This window comes from Lepidochelys olivacea (genome assembly GCF_965140295.1).
Source record: "Lepidochelys olivacea isolate rLepOli2 genome assembly, chromosome: 1".
In the NCBI taxonomy this organism is placed as follows: Eukaryota; Metazoa; Chordata; order Testudines; family Cheloniidae; genus Lepidochelys; species Lepidochelys olivacea.
This window is the reverse complement of record NC_140411.1, coordinates 120,394,996-120,412,128: the sequence shown is the minus strand read 5'-3', so window position 1 is coordinate 120,412,128 and position 17,133 is coordinate 120,394,996. Positions and strand designations below refer to the sequence as shown.

Genomic DNA, 17,133 nt, shown 5'->3' with positions numbered 1-17,133 from the left:
AGATTCCACCACCTCCCTAGATAACGCATTCCAGTGTTTCACCATTCTCCTAGTGAAAAAGTTTTTCCTAATATCCAACCTAAACCTCCCCCACTGCAACTTGAGACCATTACTCCTTGTCCTGTCATCTTCTACCACTGAGAATAGTCTAGAACCATCCTCTTTGAAACCACCTCTCAGGTAGTTGAAAGCAGCTATCAAATCCCCCCTCATTCTTCTCTTCTGCAGACTAAACAATCCCAGTTCCCTCAGCCTCTCCTCATAAGTCACGTGTCCCAGACCCCTAATCATTTTTGTTGCCCTCCGCTGGACTCTCTCCAATTTATCCACATCCTTCTTGTAGTGTGGGGCCCAAAACTGGACACAGTACTCCAGATGAGGCCTCACCAATGTCGAATAGAGGGGAATGATCACGTCCCTCGATCTGCTGGCAATGCCCCCACGTATACATTCCAAAATGCCATTGGCCTTCTTGGCAACAACGGCACACTGTTGACTGATATCCAGCTTCTCGTCCACTGTAACCCCTACGTCCTTTTCTGCAGAACTGCTGCCGAGCCATTCGGTCCCTAGTCTGTAGCGGTGCATTGGATTCTTCCGTCCTAAGTGCAGGACTCTGCACTTGTCCTTGTTGAACCTCATCAGATTTCTTTTGGCCCAATCCTCTAATTTGTCTTGGTCCCGTTTGTATCCTATCCCTACCCTCCAGCGTATCTACCTGTCCTCCCAGTTTCGTGTCATCTGCAAACTTGCTGAGGGTGCAATCCACACCATCCTCCAGATCATTTATGAAGATATTGAACAAAACCGGCCCGAGGACTGACCCTTGGGGCACTCCACTTGATACTGAGCCCCTGCTGCACCCTGCACCCCTGTGCACCCCAACCCCCTGCCCTGAGCCCCCTGCTGCACCCCTACTGCACCCCAGCTCCCTGCCATGAGCCCCCGTCACACCTCACACCCCTCCTGCACCCCAACCCCCGCCCTGAGCCCGTCCCTCAGTCCGCACCCCTGCCCTGAGCCCCCTCCTGCACCCCAACCCCCTTCCCTGAGCCCCCTCATACAGCCCACATCCCTCCTCTGCCCCAATCCCTTGCCCTGAGCCCCTTCCTGCACACCACACCCCCTCCTACACTCCACACTCCCTCCCGCACCCCAACCCAATGCCCTGGCCCTGCATACAATTTCCCCACCCAGATGTGGCCCTCAGGCCAAAAAGTTTGCCCACCCCTGCCCCAGACCCACATATATTTGCATATTTGTGGAGGTGTCTGATTTGGAGTCTATTGGTATAAAAGAGACAGAGCTGCTGGAAAGATGTGCTCGGCCAGGACCCCAAGCCTTTGGAATTCACTGATCCCTGCTTTCGGTCCTCCCCAGAAGAAACACTTACCCCTGCATCCCATATCCCTTCTACACAGCTTTACTCCTCCCTTCCCCCGCCCTCTGTGTGCCTCTAAACAATGTTTCTCTTCCCATGGAACCCATCCAGATACTGTTTTCACCTACCGCTCTTATAGAATCATAGAATATCAGGGTTGGAAGGGACCTCAGGAGGTCATCTAGTCCAACCCCCTGCTCAAAGCAGGACCAATCCCCAATTAAATCATCCCAGCCAGGGCTTTGTCAAGCCTGACCTTAAAAACTTCTAAGGAAGGAGATTCTACCACCTCCCTAGGTAATACATTCCAGTGTTTCACCACCCTCCTAGTAAAAAGTTTTTCCTAATATCCAACCTAAACCTCCCCCACTGCAACTTGAGACCATTACTCCTTGTCCTGTCATCTTCTACCACTGAGAATAGTCTAGAACCATCCTCTTTGAAACCACCTCTCAGGTAGTTGAAAGCAGCTATCAAATCCCCCCTCATTCTTCTCTTCTGCAGACTAAACAATCCCAGTTCCCTCAGCCTCTCCTCATAAGTCACGTGTCCCAGACCCCTAATCATTTTTGTTGCCCTCCGCTGGACTCTCTCCAATTTATCCACATCCTTCTTGTAGTGTGGGGCCCAAAACTGGACACAGTACTCCAGATGAGGCCTCACCAATGTCGAATAGAGGGGAATGATCACGTCCCTTGATCTGCTGGCAATGCCCCCACGTATACATTCCAAAATGCCATTGGCCTTCTTGGAAACAAGGGCACACTGTTGACTCATATCCAGCTTCTCATCCACTGTCACCCCTAGGTCCTTTTCCGCAGAACTGATGCATAGCTATTTGGTCCCTAGTCTGTAGCGGTGCATTGGATTCTTCCGTCCTAAGTGCAGGACCCTGCACTTATCCTTGTTGAACCTCATCAGATTTTTTTTGGCCCAATCCTCCAATTTGTCTAGGTCCCTCTGTATCCTATCCCTACCTGCCACCGTATCTACCACTCCTCCTAGTTTAGTATCATCCGCAAATTTGCTGAGAGTGCAATCCACACCATCCTCCAGATCATTTATGAAGATATTGAACAAAACCGGTCCCAGGACCAACCCTTGGGGCACTCCACTTGATACCGGCTGCCAACTAGACATGGAGCCATTGATCACTACCCGCTGAGCCCGACAATCTAGCCAACTTTCTACCCACCTTATAGTGCATTCATCCAGCCCATACTTCTTTAACTTGCTGACAAGAATACTGTGGGAGACCGTGTCAAAAGCTTTGCTAAAGTCAAGAAACAATACATCCACTGCTTTCCCTTCATCCACAGAACCAGTAATCTCATCATAGAAGGCGATTAGATTAGTCAGGCATGACCTTCCCTTGGTGAATCCATGCTGACTGTTCCTGATCACTTTCCTCTCGTGTAAGTGCTTCAGGATAGATTGCTTGAGGACCTGCTCTATGATTTTTCCAGGGACTGAGGTGAGGCTGACTGGCCTGTAGTTCCCAGGATCCTCCTTCTTCCCTTTTTTAAAGATGGGCACTATATTAGCCTTTTTCCAGTCGTCCGGGACTTCCCCCGTTCGCCACAAGTTTTCAAAGATAATGGCCAATGGCTCTGCAATCACAGCCGCCAGTTCCTTTAGCACTCTCGGATGCAACGCATCTGGCCCCATGGACTTGTGCACGTCCAGCTTTTCTAAATAGTCCCTAACCACCTCTTTCTCCACAGAGGGCTGGCCACCTACTCCCCATGCTTCGTTGCCCAGCGCAGCAGTCTGGGAGCTGACCTTGTTCGTGAAGACAGAGGCAAAGAAAGCATTAAGTACATTAGCTTTTTCCACATCCTCTGTCACTAGGTTGCCTCCCTCATTCAGTATCCAAAGACTTTCTTATTCCCATCACCCTCTCCTGCCTATCAATCCTCTGCTGTCTCCCTACCTCCTTCATGCCCTGCCAAACATTCCCTACTGCCTCCCATCCTTTTATATGCTCGTGCTCAGCAGTAAGATGGAAGAATCCTTCTGCCGACCTAGCTGCGTCTACAGTGGCAATTAGGTCAACCTAACTATGTCACACAGGGCACAACGCCTTTCACAGCCCTGAGCAAGGCAGTTACATCAACCTAAGTTTTAGGTTTAGACCAAGCTGGAGTCCCAACAATTTTTTTGTTGAGTTAGAGTTAAGATTTCATACATGTTTTTCCTTTCAGCAAAAACACTAAAAATCCAGGAAGTCCCCAGTTAAGTCTACATTAACAGCCAGACCAACCTCATCTCATACATTCTTCAACTCCATAACAAACTCCAGCTTCCAATATATCAGACATGGGTTACAACAGTAAAATTAATGGAGATGTAGGATCTGATTCACTACTATTACTCCAGTTTTAAGCAGATGCTACAGCAAAATATACTTTTACCCAAAATCCCACCACCCATTATGAAATGCACAGTACAACACAGACTAATGAAAGTCATAGCCAATCAAAATCAACCAAAGGGATGCTATGACTCTCACTTGGACAGCCCATGGTTTATGCTGAGAAACCATGCAGGATGGTTGCAGAGAGTTTTGAGGAACAATGAGGTAGCGTGGTTAAGGATACAGGGAGGGACAGAGTTAAGGATATGTGCAGAATCTTAGCTATGATTTTCCAGGCTTTTTCTTGTTTTTTTTAAAATACTTTGCCCTTCACTTAGAATGTATAAACTGGCAAACATTTGCTTTCCATAACTACAATGTTCTAAGAAGGTTTTTCTGTGTTGGTCTATAATTACAACTGTGATTCAATGGAGTTTTTGACTTGAAGATTCCCTAGCTTCTTTCAAATGTTTGTATAACCTCCCTGTGGGTGAAAACTTGATGCTTCTGGATACAGTCGTTATAATTTGATGCAGTTGATGTAAATCGGTGGATGAAGTAAGATCAGGACTAGGATTTCTGCAGATCGTAGATGTCCCTCTCAGCAGGAGTCGTTGCATTACTTTGAACCTCTAAGGGGGTCCCTGTGGCAATTTAAATCCCCATGGGAATCCCTGAAGTTGTGCACCTTTTTTGTGGCCTTCAGGTACAGACTTCCTAAGTGCTGTGCAGTCTGATTTGTGGAATTACAAACTCTATGGAGATCTCATAGGTTTGGATAAAACATATAAAATAATTTCAAACTTAAACCACCACATCCCACCTTGCATATGTATGTTCAAAAATTCAACACAGTACAAGGTTTACTGGTCTTGGGCACTGTCAGTGCAAACTAAAGGCTCAGTTCATGCCTGTAAAGCACTAACCCATCAACTAGGCAGGGTAAGGAATGCTGCCCTAATAGAAGCCCTGGGAGCCACTGTACCTCAGGAAGGAAGAATGACTCCACAACTTCAGGTATAGTAGGGGATTCCTCTTGATGGGGTGCTACATTTCTTAATGGGCTGCAGCTGCAGCACATTCTTCCCGTTACTGCTGGCCTGCACAAGAAGAAGGGAAACCGGACTATGGCTCCACCTCCCAACCACTCCTGTCGGGTCGCTAGCCAGGAGCAGCTGTTATACTCAGGGGAGCACAAGGACTGTCGCTCCTTGAGTTTCTTCCATCACTATTTATCTGCACAGGAGCTGTCCCTATTCTGAAAGAAGGTAAATCTTTGCTGTATTATGTGGGCTCAAAGAAAGTATTGAAACAACATTGCTTAAAAAATACTGTTTCTGAAATCCAAGAAATCAATGCTATATCTGATTTGTCTGTCCGTATAACAAAAGGCTTTGGTGGAAAGTAGCTGATAAAGTTAGGATTCTGGTAAATTACGAAGTGAATATTTATGATCTCTCTCTCTCTCCCTACATCTATGTTTAGAAAGATATTGATATACATACGTATCATTATTGAAAGTGAAGACAACTAGCTTACGTTTGATACGATGGAGAAGGGGAGCCAGTGGAGGAACTCACAGACAGGGCTGACATGGGCAAAGTGAGAGGCTATGAAAATGCCCTTTGTAGCAGTAGCAGCAGCATTCTGAATGGATGTGAGTGGAACAAGACTGTGTTTGTCAACGCCAGAAAAACGGATGTTTCAGTAATCGAGATGCAAGATGATAAGCATTTTAGCTGTGGGGATGGAGAGGAAACACTATGTCTTAGAGAGGTTATGCAGAAAGAATCTGCAAGGTTTAGATATAGCCTGGGTATGAAGACTGAGAGAAAGGTCTGAGCTGAAGATGATGCCTAGGTTATGGGCCTGAGTGACAAGCAGGATAATGATATTGTCCACAGCGGCTGAGAAGGAAGGTGTGAGGCAAGGGCTTGAGGGGAGAGGGAGAGCTCTGTTTTAGCTATATTGAGCTTGTGCTGATGACTAGACATCCATGAAGAGTAGTTGAGAAGTTTGCCTTTTGAGCTGTGCAGCTTTTGTTTATTTTGGTTGTTTCATCTCCTCAACTCAAATCAATTTCAGGTTATTTACTGGATTTTCAGCATGCCTGCTCAGGTTTAAGGACTCTCTATTTATCGCGTAAACACTGTGTTTCAGGGTCCTTAAACCTGAGTAGGTGGGCTGAAAATGGAGCAAATAGGATGAAGAAGCATGACACAGAGATTGCTTGGCAAAGGGTTCTCTGACCTTTGCAAACAACTCTCACCTCAGACCTAACGAACTCATTAAACAAAATAGGTCTTGCAGGATACTTATCCATAAAAAGTAATGTGTAAGGTACCTACAGAAAGCTGATAACTTGTCAACATTCATAACCACTGTGAGATGTATGTGCAGGTAATATTTAAGGAATAATATATTTATATTGAACGTGTGCTTTAGGCATCAGGATGTCTCAGTAATGGCCTGTTTGGGCAAGGGGGAGTTGTCACACTGTCCTGTCTGGCCGGTGATGCAATGCCAGGCTCAACTGTGTAGCCTTGTGCAATACTATGATTTTGAATGGGAAACCATCAGCAGGAACAACAAACAATTGAAACCACTTCAAGGTAGAAAAGAAACTTTACAACAAGACAGGGATTCACCCTATCTATGAATAGAAGAAAAAAAAAAGACTGATTTCAGTGTAACAGAGTGAAGGGAAGGACACTGAGAAAACCCCTTGAGGAGCGGTGGGGCAGGAGGCACATTTATGAATGCTTGGATCCTGGTTTGTCCAAAACCAAGCAGTTCTTCAAAAGATTGACCTTTTGGGGGAAAATCTACTTTATTGCATAAGAAAGGTAACTATTAATAAGTCTGTCACTCAGGTTCGCATTTTATGTTGTTTTTTGCATTGTAACCACTTGTTTCTGTTAGGATATAAAGAAAAGGAGGACTTGTGGCACCTTAGAGACTAACCAATTTATTTGAGCATAAGCTTTCATGAGCTACAGCTCACTTCATCGGATGCATACTGTGGAAAATACAGTGAGGAGATTTATTTATTTATTTATTTATTTTATTTTGAAAGCTTATGCTCAAATAAATTGGTTAGTTTCTAAGGTGCCACAAGTACTCCTTTTCTTTTTAAATAATCATGTTACAATATGTTAGGAGTGGTTAGTTAAATTTCAGTAAAATGATAGGTTAAGGTATAGCTAAGCAGAACTCAAGTTTTACTATATAGTCTGCAGTCAATCAGGAAGTAAGGGGGGGAAATGGGAACAGGGAATGGGAGTGGGGAATTGGAATCATGTTTTTCTAAGGGGGGAAATGGGTTTGGAGGAATTGGAATCATGTTTTGCTAAGGGGGGGAATGGGAACAGGGAATGGGGGTGGGGAAATTGGAATCATGTTTTGCTAAGGGGGCGGAATGGGAACAGGGACACAAGTAAGGCTCTGTGGTGTCAGAGCTGGGAAGGGGGATACTAAGGAAGGAAACTGGAATCATGCTTGCTGAAAGTTCACCCCAATAAACATTGAATTGTTTGCACCTTTGGACTTCGGGTATTGTTGCTCTCTGTTCATGCAAGAAGGACCAGGTAAGTAAGTGGCTAAAGGAATAACCCCCCAACAGTTTCCATCACTCTTTCTTGTTTCTAGTTAAATCTTTATTCTTTCTTAGATAAACCTACTTTAGTTTGATCTTCAGGGCTCACAAGTGCTGTGTGGTTTACAGGAGTGGTGGTTTGAGATAAAAATTGTAAATTGATTTATACAGCACCTTTGGGTGCAGAGGATCTGGAAGTTCTGCGAGTAGCCAGTGTCAGGGACTGGATATCACAAGGAAACAATTCAGTGGGGGTTTGGGGATTGAGGTGCACTGAGTATTAATCTGCAAGGTGAAGGAAGGGTTGGCATAAGCCCAGAGGAAAGTGCTTGAGTGGCTGAAGGACTGGCAGTGTCACGGAGCTGACATCCCACTACCACAAGAAAAACTCCCTCTAGCTGAGGGCAAAGGGGGTAACAAGTTGACTCACGGTCCGGGATACCCTGAGAACTGTCACAAGAAGGTTGAGGATAAGGGGCCCAGTGTAACTTTATTGAAGTCAGTTAGGTTACTGGGGTGATTTTAGTTCAAGGGGTTGAAACTTCAGGAAGAAACAAGAATGATGAAGAAATGAAAGCAAGAGAACCTTTCAATAACCTCTTAATTAGTCAGTATACAAACAAACTCCTCTTTAGCACATATCAATCCCTAACTGTTTGCTGCAGCAGAGTCGTTCTGACAACATCAGCAATGGTCATTTTATAGTCTTTTCATTTTTAATAAAAATTAAAAATTAAAGTTACATTTGGTTTCCATATGTAGATAATCCTATTCAAATGAGGATGGTTATGGAATGTGGTTTTGGGCAGATGAATCCTGCAGCTTAGGAATGTTACAATGTGCAGTAACAGCAGAGAAGCTTAGTTTTTGTGCTCACATGCTAAGAGGCAAATCCAACCTTAGATTCCAAGCTGCAGAAGGTCCCCTGGCAGTAGCATTGGTGTCAAGATTTCAGTGGGCACTGCAGGTAGGGTGAGCAGACAGCAAGTGTGAAAAATCGGGATGGGGGTGGGGGTAATAGGAGCCTATATAAGAAAAAGACCCAAAATCGGCACTGTCCACATAACATTGGGACATCTGGTCACCCTAACTGCAGGTGATGTTCACATTGCTCAGCTTCACAGTGGCTCCCAGCATGCCAATGTGTAAGAGAGGGAGGGGACAGTGTACGGGTGGGTCCAAGATTCTAGTGCTGTGTGGGTGTTTGGGTGGCAGTGGCTTCTATGGAATAGCTCTGCAGACCGGAAAGAGGAAAATTACGCCAGACTGCATCTGTCCAGCTCCTGAGCTCATTACTCTGGCAGGGCACTGAATTTGCCCTTAAGTGTTTTCTTCCCCAAGCCCCCCTTCTTTGGAGGAAGATGAAGTTACATCTAACATCATGACCTGTGGGAGGGAAGCAAAAGATCTTGGGGAAAATTGCTTATAGTGGCTTTTTCCCCTTTTAAATTAAAAATGAAATAATTTGTGAGCAGCACAAGGGGCCTGTTCTTCCTCTGATGTGCTGCATAAATTCCTCCTTAAAATACATGTTACTATGAAGCTTTTCAACACTAATTCTCCAGGGGAATGTGAAATTAAGTGGGGCGGGAGGGAAAGAAGAGGGAGAGAGAAGCTGTCTTTACCATTTTGAGACCGCACCTTCCAATCCCTCATTATCCAGAGTACTTTGTGTCTCAACTCTATTGTCTTATAAGTCTGTGTAGCTCCTTATGGAAGGGACCATGTCTTCCTCTATATTTCTAAACCAATCATACTGTCTACACTCCTCTCCTTAAAAATTAAATAAGAGTGAGACTAAAAACTTCAACTGTTCTCTTTAATTTTCCTGAATAAAAATCTTATGTAAGTGGGTGAATTAGACTGACATCCACCACCCAGTGCATACTGAAAATGTAAAAAAGTGTTTATGATTTATATTATTTGCTACTTAATTTGTAACAAAGCAACAGGGACCAAGGCTATAGAATTATGTAATATGCATTTCATCCTCAGAAAAGCCTACTCTATAAATGGTAGCTAAGTAAAAGCTCTGCCAATACAGTTATAAGAAATCCATCATAATCAATCTTTTAAAAATTGTTTGTCCAGTCTGAGAATTAAAAGATGTATTTAATAAATTATTTGGGAAACGACTGTCTTTAACCATGCACTGTAGAGTTTTAATCCAAATAATGATATGCAATTCTGTAATTCTTAAACAGTTCCAAAAGAAGTGTGTATACAATGTTCAAGAGCTAGAAACACGATAAAATAACGGTGTTTTTACTGAGGTTTTGGCATGCCATCTGGTCTAATTTGTCTTGTGCTTTATTTAGTACAATATCAGCTTTCTAGAGAATGTAAATTACTAGATGACCACTTTAAAAAGAGAACCCATAAAAGAGGAGTTAAATATATATGGAAAAATCACACGCTTTTAAGTTTGCCTACTTAAGAAAATATCCAATATCAAAATATATTGAAGCCTAGATGAGTCCAGAAGTGCATTAATTTACTCCATGAATGCAAACTAGAATTTATTGTGATAAAAGTGATAAAGAAATATAGTGATGGCAAAATATTGAAATAACTTTGCAGATATTGTATGTTGTGATTTTATAATAGGCATAATGACATAACATGTCATTAATAACAAAACCGTACAATGGATTTTAATTAAATCCAAGCGAAAAAAGACCCTTGTGGACATCCTCTGCCCCAAATTAAGTTTTTTGACAATCTTGATTAATGGTAACACACACACTTCATGGTTTGTAAACCTGAAACATACTTATACATTACAGTCCCATTGTCTGCTTCCAGGTGAATGCCTGGTTAGTCAGCAACAGTGAAATCCCGTGCACAAGAGGTTGTTTTTACATGTTTTACATGTTTTCTAGAAAGGTGATATCAAAAAAAGTAAACAGGTACCAAAGTAGGAATTCTAGTATCTAAACTTTCTCTTTCCTTAGGGTAAATTTAATGAAATAATGACAGAACAATTAAAGAGTTCCTACCCGCAAAATTTCTTCAATACAGCTGTTATCTCCTGTTCCACTCTCCTGTAAACAAAGAGGAAAATACTTTTTAAGTAAGAAATAACAAATGGCCGGTTTGAGGATATGTGGCTACATGAGATGTACTCAAGACTTGGGTACATTTTCAAGTCAATGTCAAGTGTTTCTAGCATCAGAATACTGGTGATGTGTTAAACTCAGAAATTATTTCCTACTTTTTCTACAAGAAAATAATTTTTTTTAAAATGTTTATTCTTTAAATGAGTGACCACAATATATTTTTATTTAATCTATAAGATTCTGGTTACATTTACTTTAGGTGTGGTTCATTTCACACATATCATGTGGTTATTATATGTATAGGTAAAATAGTCACTGTATATACACAGACCTAATATATTTACTATAAATTTATTTACAATAAATTAACAAAAACAGACTGGCTCCTTCTTGTAGGTAAAACTCCCATTGGTTGCCCAGGGTAGTTTTGTTTCCATAAGGATTAGGCCCATTATTGACTACAGAAACTTTAATGGAATCAAGCGTTTAAACTCTTGGAGCTGTGTTCAATAGGTAAATCAGAGGTCTAACAGGGCCATTCAGGGTATGTCTACACTGCAATGTTAGCCTAGGGTAGTTCAACTTGAGTTAGCAGACCCTGGGTTTGTAACCTAGGGAACGAGCATCTACCCTCATTTGAAACCCCTGGTTAGGAACTGTTAAACCGTGGGTCCCAATCTGGGATTCTAGTGTCTACGCTGCATTATGCAGACCCGAGTGCAACCATCCATATCCCAGACTGCCTAGCGCCCTCCCAAAAAGTGGTTTTTCTAGCCCTTTGTTCATGGTACAGGGTGAGAAAACTTAACTGTCCACCAAACATGACTGTCCAGAGGACAAAGAAAGTCAGACCATTGTGGGATACTTTTAGAGGACTCCCAGAGTATGAGTTCAGTGGGGCTGAGTCTACACTGCAAAGCAATAGGGCTTGAACCATGGGTCCTGGCTTGACTCAGACCGGAATCCTCCACCCTTGTGGGGTCCTGGGACCCTTGGTCTGAGCCCTGGATTAGCACAATTTGTGTGTAGATGGAAAGGGGGTTTGGCTTGAACCTGAGTTTGAACCATGGGCTTATACTGCAGCATAGACTTAACCACAGTGAACACTGTACACACAATTGTGAGGAGTTACCTATACAGGCAGTGGCGGATTAGTCACTGGGCCAATGGGGCCCCTACCCAGGGGCTCTGGCCAATTTGGGGGGCCTGGAAAAATGGGCACGCCCCAACCCACTCCTGCCAGGGAGCAGGGTCGAGGCACAGGGGCTTGCCCCACTCTGCCTGCCAGCAGAGAGTCAGGGCATGGGGGCTTGTCCTGCTCTGCCCACCCGGCGCTCCTGCTGGGGAGTGGGGGAAGCCCCAGTGCCTGACCCTGCTCCCCAGCAGGAACGCTGGGTGGGGGGAGGAGGGGGGAGACTGCAGGCAGAAGGGTTGGGGAGGGGCCTCCCACTTGCTCTGGCCCCAGGTCCCACAAACCCCTAATCTGCCTCTGTATACAGGTCCTTAAGTCCATCCCCATTCAGCAAAACATTCAAGTACATGTTTAACTTTAAGCATGTGCCTCAGATTCATTGAAACCAGCAGAGAATGAGGTGCAGTGGAATCTCGCTCTGCTATCCCCATCTCCTCCCTTGACCTGACCCCCTGCCTCCCATCTCTGCCCCAACATACCCTCTTCCTTTCTTATGCTGTGCAGTGCAGCTCTGCTAAAGCAGGCAGCAAGGACGAGTGGGGAAGCAGGTGCAGAAGGCGGTCTAGCTGCTTCTGCCAGCTTTACATAACTTAGAAATTCCTGCTAAACAGGGGGAACTCTCCAGCGGGAGTCTCCAAACGTTTAAATTCACTTTACACTGCAGAATCCACCAAGTGAAATGATTTTTGCTTATGCAGAACACAATGAACTTAGCAGATGGGAGAATGTGGCCCTGACTCTTTTGTTTAACAGTGGGAGAAAAAATAAATGTGTACTTATTGTTATTATTAATAATTAACTTTTGAAGTGAGCTAGGAATTTTGGCTCAAATCTTTGAAGGTGATTAGTGATTCCAGATACCTAAATGTTCAGGTGTCCAATCTGAGGAACATGCCTGATCTTCCGAAGTGCTGAGCACCTGCCCTCTGAAAATCAGATACCTCTAAAGTGTCTCAATTTAGGCACCTACAATCACTAACCACTTCTGAAAATTTATGCTTTTCATACTTACATGGTATTGTTAGCCAAATAGTGTTTGCTCTAGTCCTGTATGTTAATACCATGGTTCTCCCGGAAGATCATGCTAAGTGCAGAGAAGTACAATAACCATGATGCTGTGCTTCCTGGCAGAGTTGGAGGGAGGATTTGATTTGGAGAGAGGGTTTAAATTCATATGCTCTGGAAGTCTCAGGGGGGTAGCAAAGTCAGAATTAAGGCAATAATTTATGTTTCATAATTTTTGTGGCTGTTATTTCATGCCAGGTTATGGGAACTCATGAGTCTTTTATTGTCAGCATTCCTGAAAATTTTTGCTGAATATGGCCCTTGGTTATTAAACAAATGAATTGTCTTTAACTCTTTTGCTGTAGTACAGTCTGCCATCTTAAAAGTCAATAAGAGTTATGCCATTGACTTCAGTAAAAGAAGAACTGGGTGCAACATAAAGCGCCTTTCAAGAATTATTCATATTTGACAAATCACTGGTTAAAAGGAACTACAGTCAATTGCAAATAGCCCCATTCTGAACTCATCATTGCAACAGATGAATCAAAGAATGCAATATGCTGCTTTTGCTGTTAGTGGAGTAACAATACAACAGATGCTGCTAATAAAGTTAATACTAACAAGAAAAAAACACACATGAAGAAAAATCACAAAATTCTGTGGACTTTCTATTTTCCTCTCACTAACTGATTTATTTTTCTCCTCTCCATGGATCCCCCCTTCCCCAAAAAGCCTGTTCTATGCTTAGTCATCACACCAACATCATTAACAGTTGAGCACACAAAGCCCTCCTGGCACAGCACATGCCTTGTATGTATGAAAAATTTTACATGGTGGTAAATTCCGCCTGCAATTTGCATCAAGATGCGATCTGTTGGAGGGCTTGCACGGAAAGAGGAACACACTTGCAAATATGGTGGTTGTATCCAGGATTTAGATGGTTTGGGGGAGGAAATTATTAAAGGGATTAATCTTATAACAAAATACCAGCTTTCTAAAGATCCCCTGACCTACTTACTTAATGCTCCCGTAGAGGATCTACATTTTAAAAAGAAAGACAAATCAATTAATTTTTATTGTTAGTATTTAGCCTTTGTATTACATACTAGTTAAAAAATGTAACCCCTCTGACTATAGAATTGTGGCATGGTAAAATATGAACTGTCTTGTAATGGAAAAACTTTCACACCAAGAATGTACACAAGAGAAGCGCCAAAAAGAGGATTGGTACTTAGAAATTTGGTCATCCTTTTTTAGTGTACACAGACGAGGAGGGCTCCCCAGCAAGCAGGCCAGAATCTTTAGACAGGTTCTTTGAATATTAATCTGATCCTGAATAAGTAATATACAATGTAGTATGTTAATGTTTTATTGTAAATTTGCCTTACTGAAAGTTTTTTTTAAATCATCTATTACTTACACGCTGTAAATACTATACACTTTCACCTATTTACATGGCTAGATCTGCCCATTTTAAATTGCATTCTGCTTCTACTATTCTTTCAGTGTATACTACATGACCCTGTGCCTGAATAAATCTATATAAAAAGTGCCCATAATTTGAACGATGTAATTCTTTCTCCCTCTTGATAATGTACATACAGCAAAAGATTTGTGCAATGTACATTTTAATTACTCTGTTTTGGGGGAAAACTCAAAACTAAAAGAAACTATTACTAAAGGAAGTGAGGTTTCTGGGTGTTGTTTCATGCTGAATTGCTGAGCTGTTACTAACTTATTATTTATACCAGCTTTGATGAACTCATTTGCCTATCATTGCTTTTTGAAATCTATCACAACAGACTCATCTCCCCGAACCTCCAATGAACTCTCAGTGAAATTCTGGCAACTCTAGTTCACGTATCAAAGGCAGTGGGCATGATTCTTTTAGTTCTTTGATGCTTTTCCCATTATCTTCATTTCTCAGTCAGGGCAGCCCCCCAAAACACCAAACATTTGTACGCACACGCACACACAGAATCTGACAGGAAGATGTGAGGATCTGCAGTCAAGGATAACAGCAGCTATTACTGAAGAAATAGCCAGGGGCATCACATCATTGATAACACAAGGAGCTAATTACCATGCAAAGCACAGAGTGCTGTAAGAAACGAGGCTGAATAAAGACTACACTGAATTCTTGGGATATGGGATGTAATTGCAAGAAAGCTACATCTGTACATATTTTATTTTATACTTTTCTTTTTTTTTCTTACCAACAGCTTTCACAGAGTGATCTATAAAGGAACTTGTATTAAAAGAATTCCCAATTTATGAGCCTTTTCCTTTCCTCTCAAATCTTTACACTGAAAAAAGGGAGAACAATCTACCATGGCAATCTAGTTTAAATGTAGGCCACATCTACACTTGGAGCTGGGGGTATGATTCCCAGCTGCGCAGACATGCTCATGCTAGCTCTCATCAAGCCAGCATGCCAAAAACAGCAATGTAGCCAGTGTAGCACGGGCAGCGGTGAGTGGCCGCATGGGCTAGTCACCCCAAGTATGTACCCACAGGGGGCAGAAGAAGTAGGTGGAGTACTAGTAAGATGAGAGCTAGTGCAAGTGTGTCTATATGAGCTGGGAATCACACCCCTAACTCCAACTGTAGCGTAGATGTAGCCTTAGTGTAAGAGATTGTTATGGCAAAAGTTTTTTATATCATTATTTGTGTTGCATTAAGTACTTCCACTAACTCTTTGCATTTTGCACTTTTTGCACTTTTTCTTCAGTGTAAGTTAAAAGTTATTGAAATATTTTAAATGTTGAGATATACCCACTGTACCTCCCGGGCCTCTGCCCACTCAGTCTGGGTCTTTCTTGCCATGCTGGCATTAAAAAGCTGGACATCAGCAACCAGTTTGGTGTCAGTTGGTGGTACGTTTGGGGTCCTTTCAAAAGTGGGTTCCTGACTGCAAGGATTCAATACTCTGTTCTGACACCCTCCTGATACATAACTGCCTCTCTGCTCACATCTCCACACCACGCAAACACTATAATAGGCTGGAATAATAGGTGGCGGTTACATTATCAAGCAATGTAAGATTATATTGCTGGAATTCATACATGCAGAGCAAATTAAAGTTCTGTTTGGTAACTGATGAGTGCTTACAACTTGTACTGATTATTTCTTCTAAAAAAAACCCCCCAAAACCAAAAAAACCGAATGCATGGGCATGAACTCTGATCTGCCTATATATCAAAAACAGGTTTCCATAGTCTACAAGAGAGTGAATCTTTATTTCAATGCAGAAAACATCCAAATTTTTAAGAGGAATAAAAGACATCTGGATAGAAAGTACTATCGCACAGGAACTATTGGTGCTTTAAAAAAAACTGCTTCCTCAAAGACAGTTAAGTGCCTAACTACCATTGAAATCAATATAGGGCCTATTTTACTAAAGGAAGGGTACAGAAGCATTGTGGCCCAGGTTGTTAATGAAATAAAAGGCATCAATTCCCATTGAATGAAACTTCAGACTCACCAATATGCCTCATAACAAGTGCTTCCTTCTTCTTGCTCTCATTCATCCTGAGGTGTTGCATTCATGCCTACACTTTTCCCTTACCTCATGTAAAAAAAGCTTTTGCTGCATTCTCATTTAAGGTAGGAGCTACTAGAGATGGCCCTAGTTAAGGATACCTAATATTTTCCATAATAAGCCCTGTTTTCCCTTCTTTATAAGTTGCAGAATTTGTATTGTTTGGGTTGCAATACTGCATGTTTGCTCTGTCTCAATAGTGTTGTTGTTGTTCTGTTTAAAGGGGATAAGGAAAATTCCAGCAACAACAATTAAACTATTTTTGAGGATAAGGCAAGGGAAAAATAGGGAGTTTTTCCAGTGTTAAATTTTCTCCCCCGTAATCATTTCTTTGGAGAGCTTTAATGCCTACAAGGACCAGGAAGATGAAATTTGGCATGTGGATGGTCATGGGGTCAGAGAGGTGACTTTTACCGTTCCCATGAAAATGTGTCTATATTTGGCAGAGTCATCAGACTGAAAAAATCCATTTGTGCATGCTTAATAGGGTTTGTTAGCGGTTTGCTGCTTACATCTCGGAACATTCCATTTATACTGAGCATGTTGCAGCCCCCAAAAACTCCCTAATATGACAACTGCACTGAGCATGTTCCCTGGCAGAGAGTTAGAGCTCAGGCTGAGGGGATAATGTAACAGCAGGAGCAGCAATTGCATCCACCCCTTTGATTTACGGGAAGGCAAGAGTTGTGGTAAGGACCACAACTCGAGATAGCTGAAAGTCACGATTTCTACTTGATGGGAAATTCCAACATTTTGAATTTTGTTTTCTTTCCAAAGAGAACAAAACCAAAAAAATTCAAAATTTCCTGGAAAAACAAATTTTTTGAAAAATTTTGTTTTGTTCAAATTGAAATGTTTTGTTCCAATTTCTACTTTTTAAAAATGTTATAGCATAATTTTAAATATAAAACAGAATTCAACACAAAACACTGAAATGTTTCATTCTGATAAAGTCCAAACATTCACTGACTAAAGTGCTATTTTTTTAAAAATCGACACAAAAT

At 42.3% G+C, this 17,133-nt stretch overlaps 1 protein-coding gene across 3 annotated transcripts in view; it reads right to left on the bottom strand.

Moving 5' to 3' along the window:
- Window positions 1–17,133, bottom strand: part of AFF3 (ALF transcription elongation factor 3) — a 478,017-nt gene that overhangs the window by 268,319 nt on the left and 192,565 nt on the right. For all 3 annotated transcript variants that reach the window (XM_084641601.1, XM_084641602.1, XM_084641603.1), the window contains exon 4: window positions 10,332–10,376. In XM_084641601.1, coding sequence (XP_084497727.1) covers window positions 10,332–10,376 — 45 coding nt within the window. The remainder of the gene's footprint in view (window positions 1–10,331; window positions 10,377–17,133) is intronic.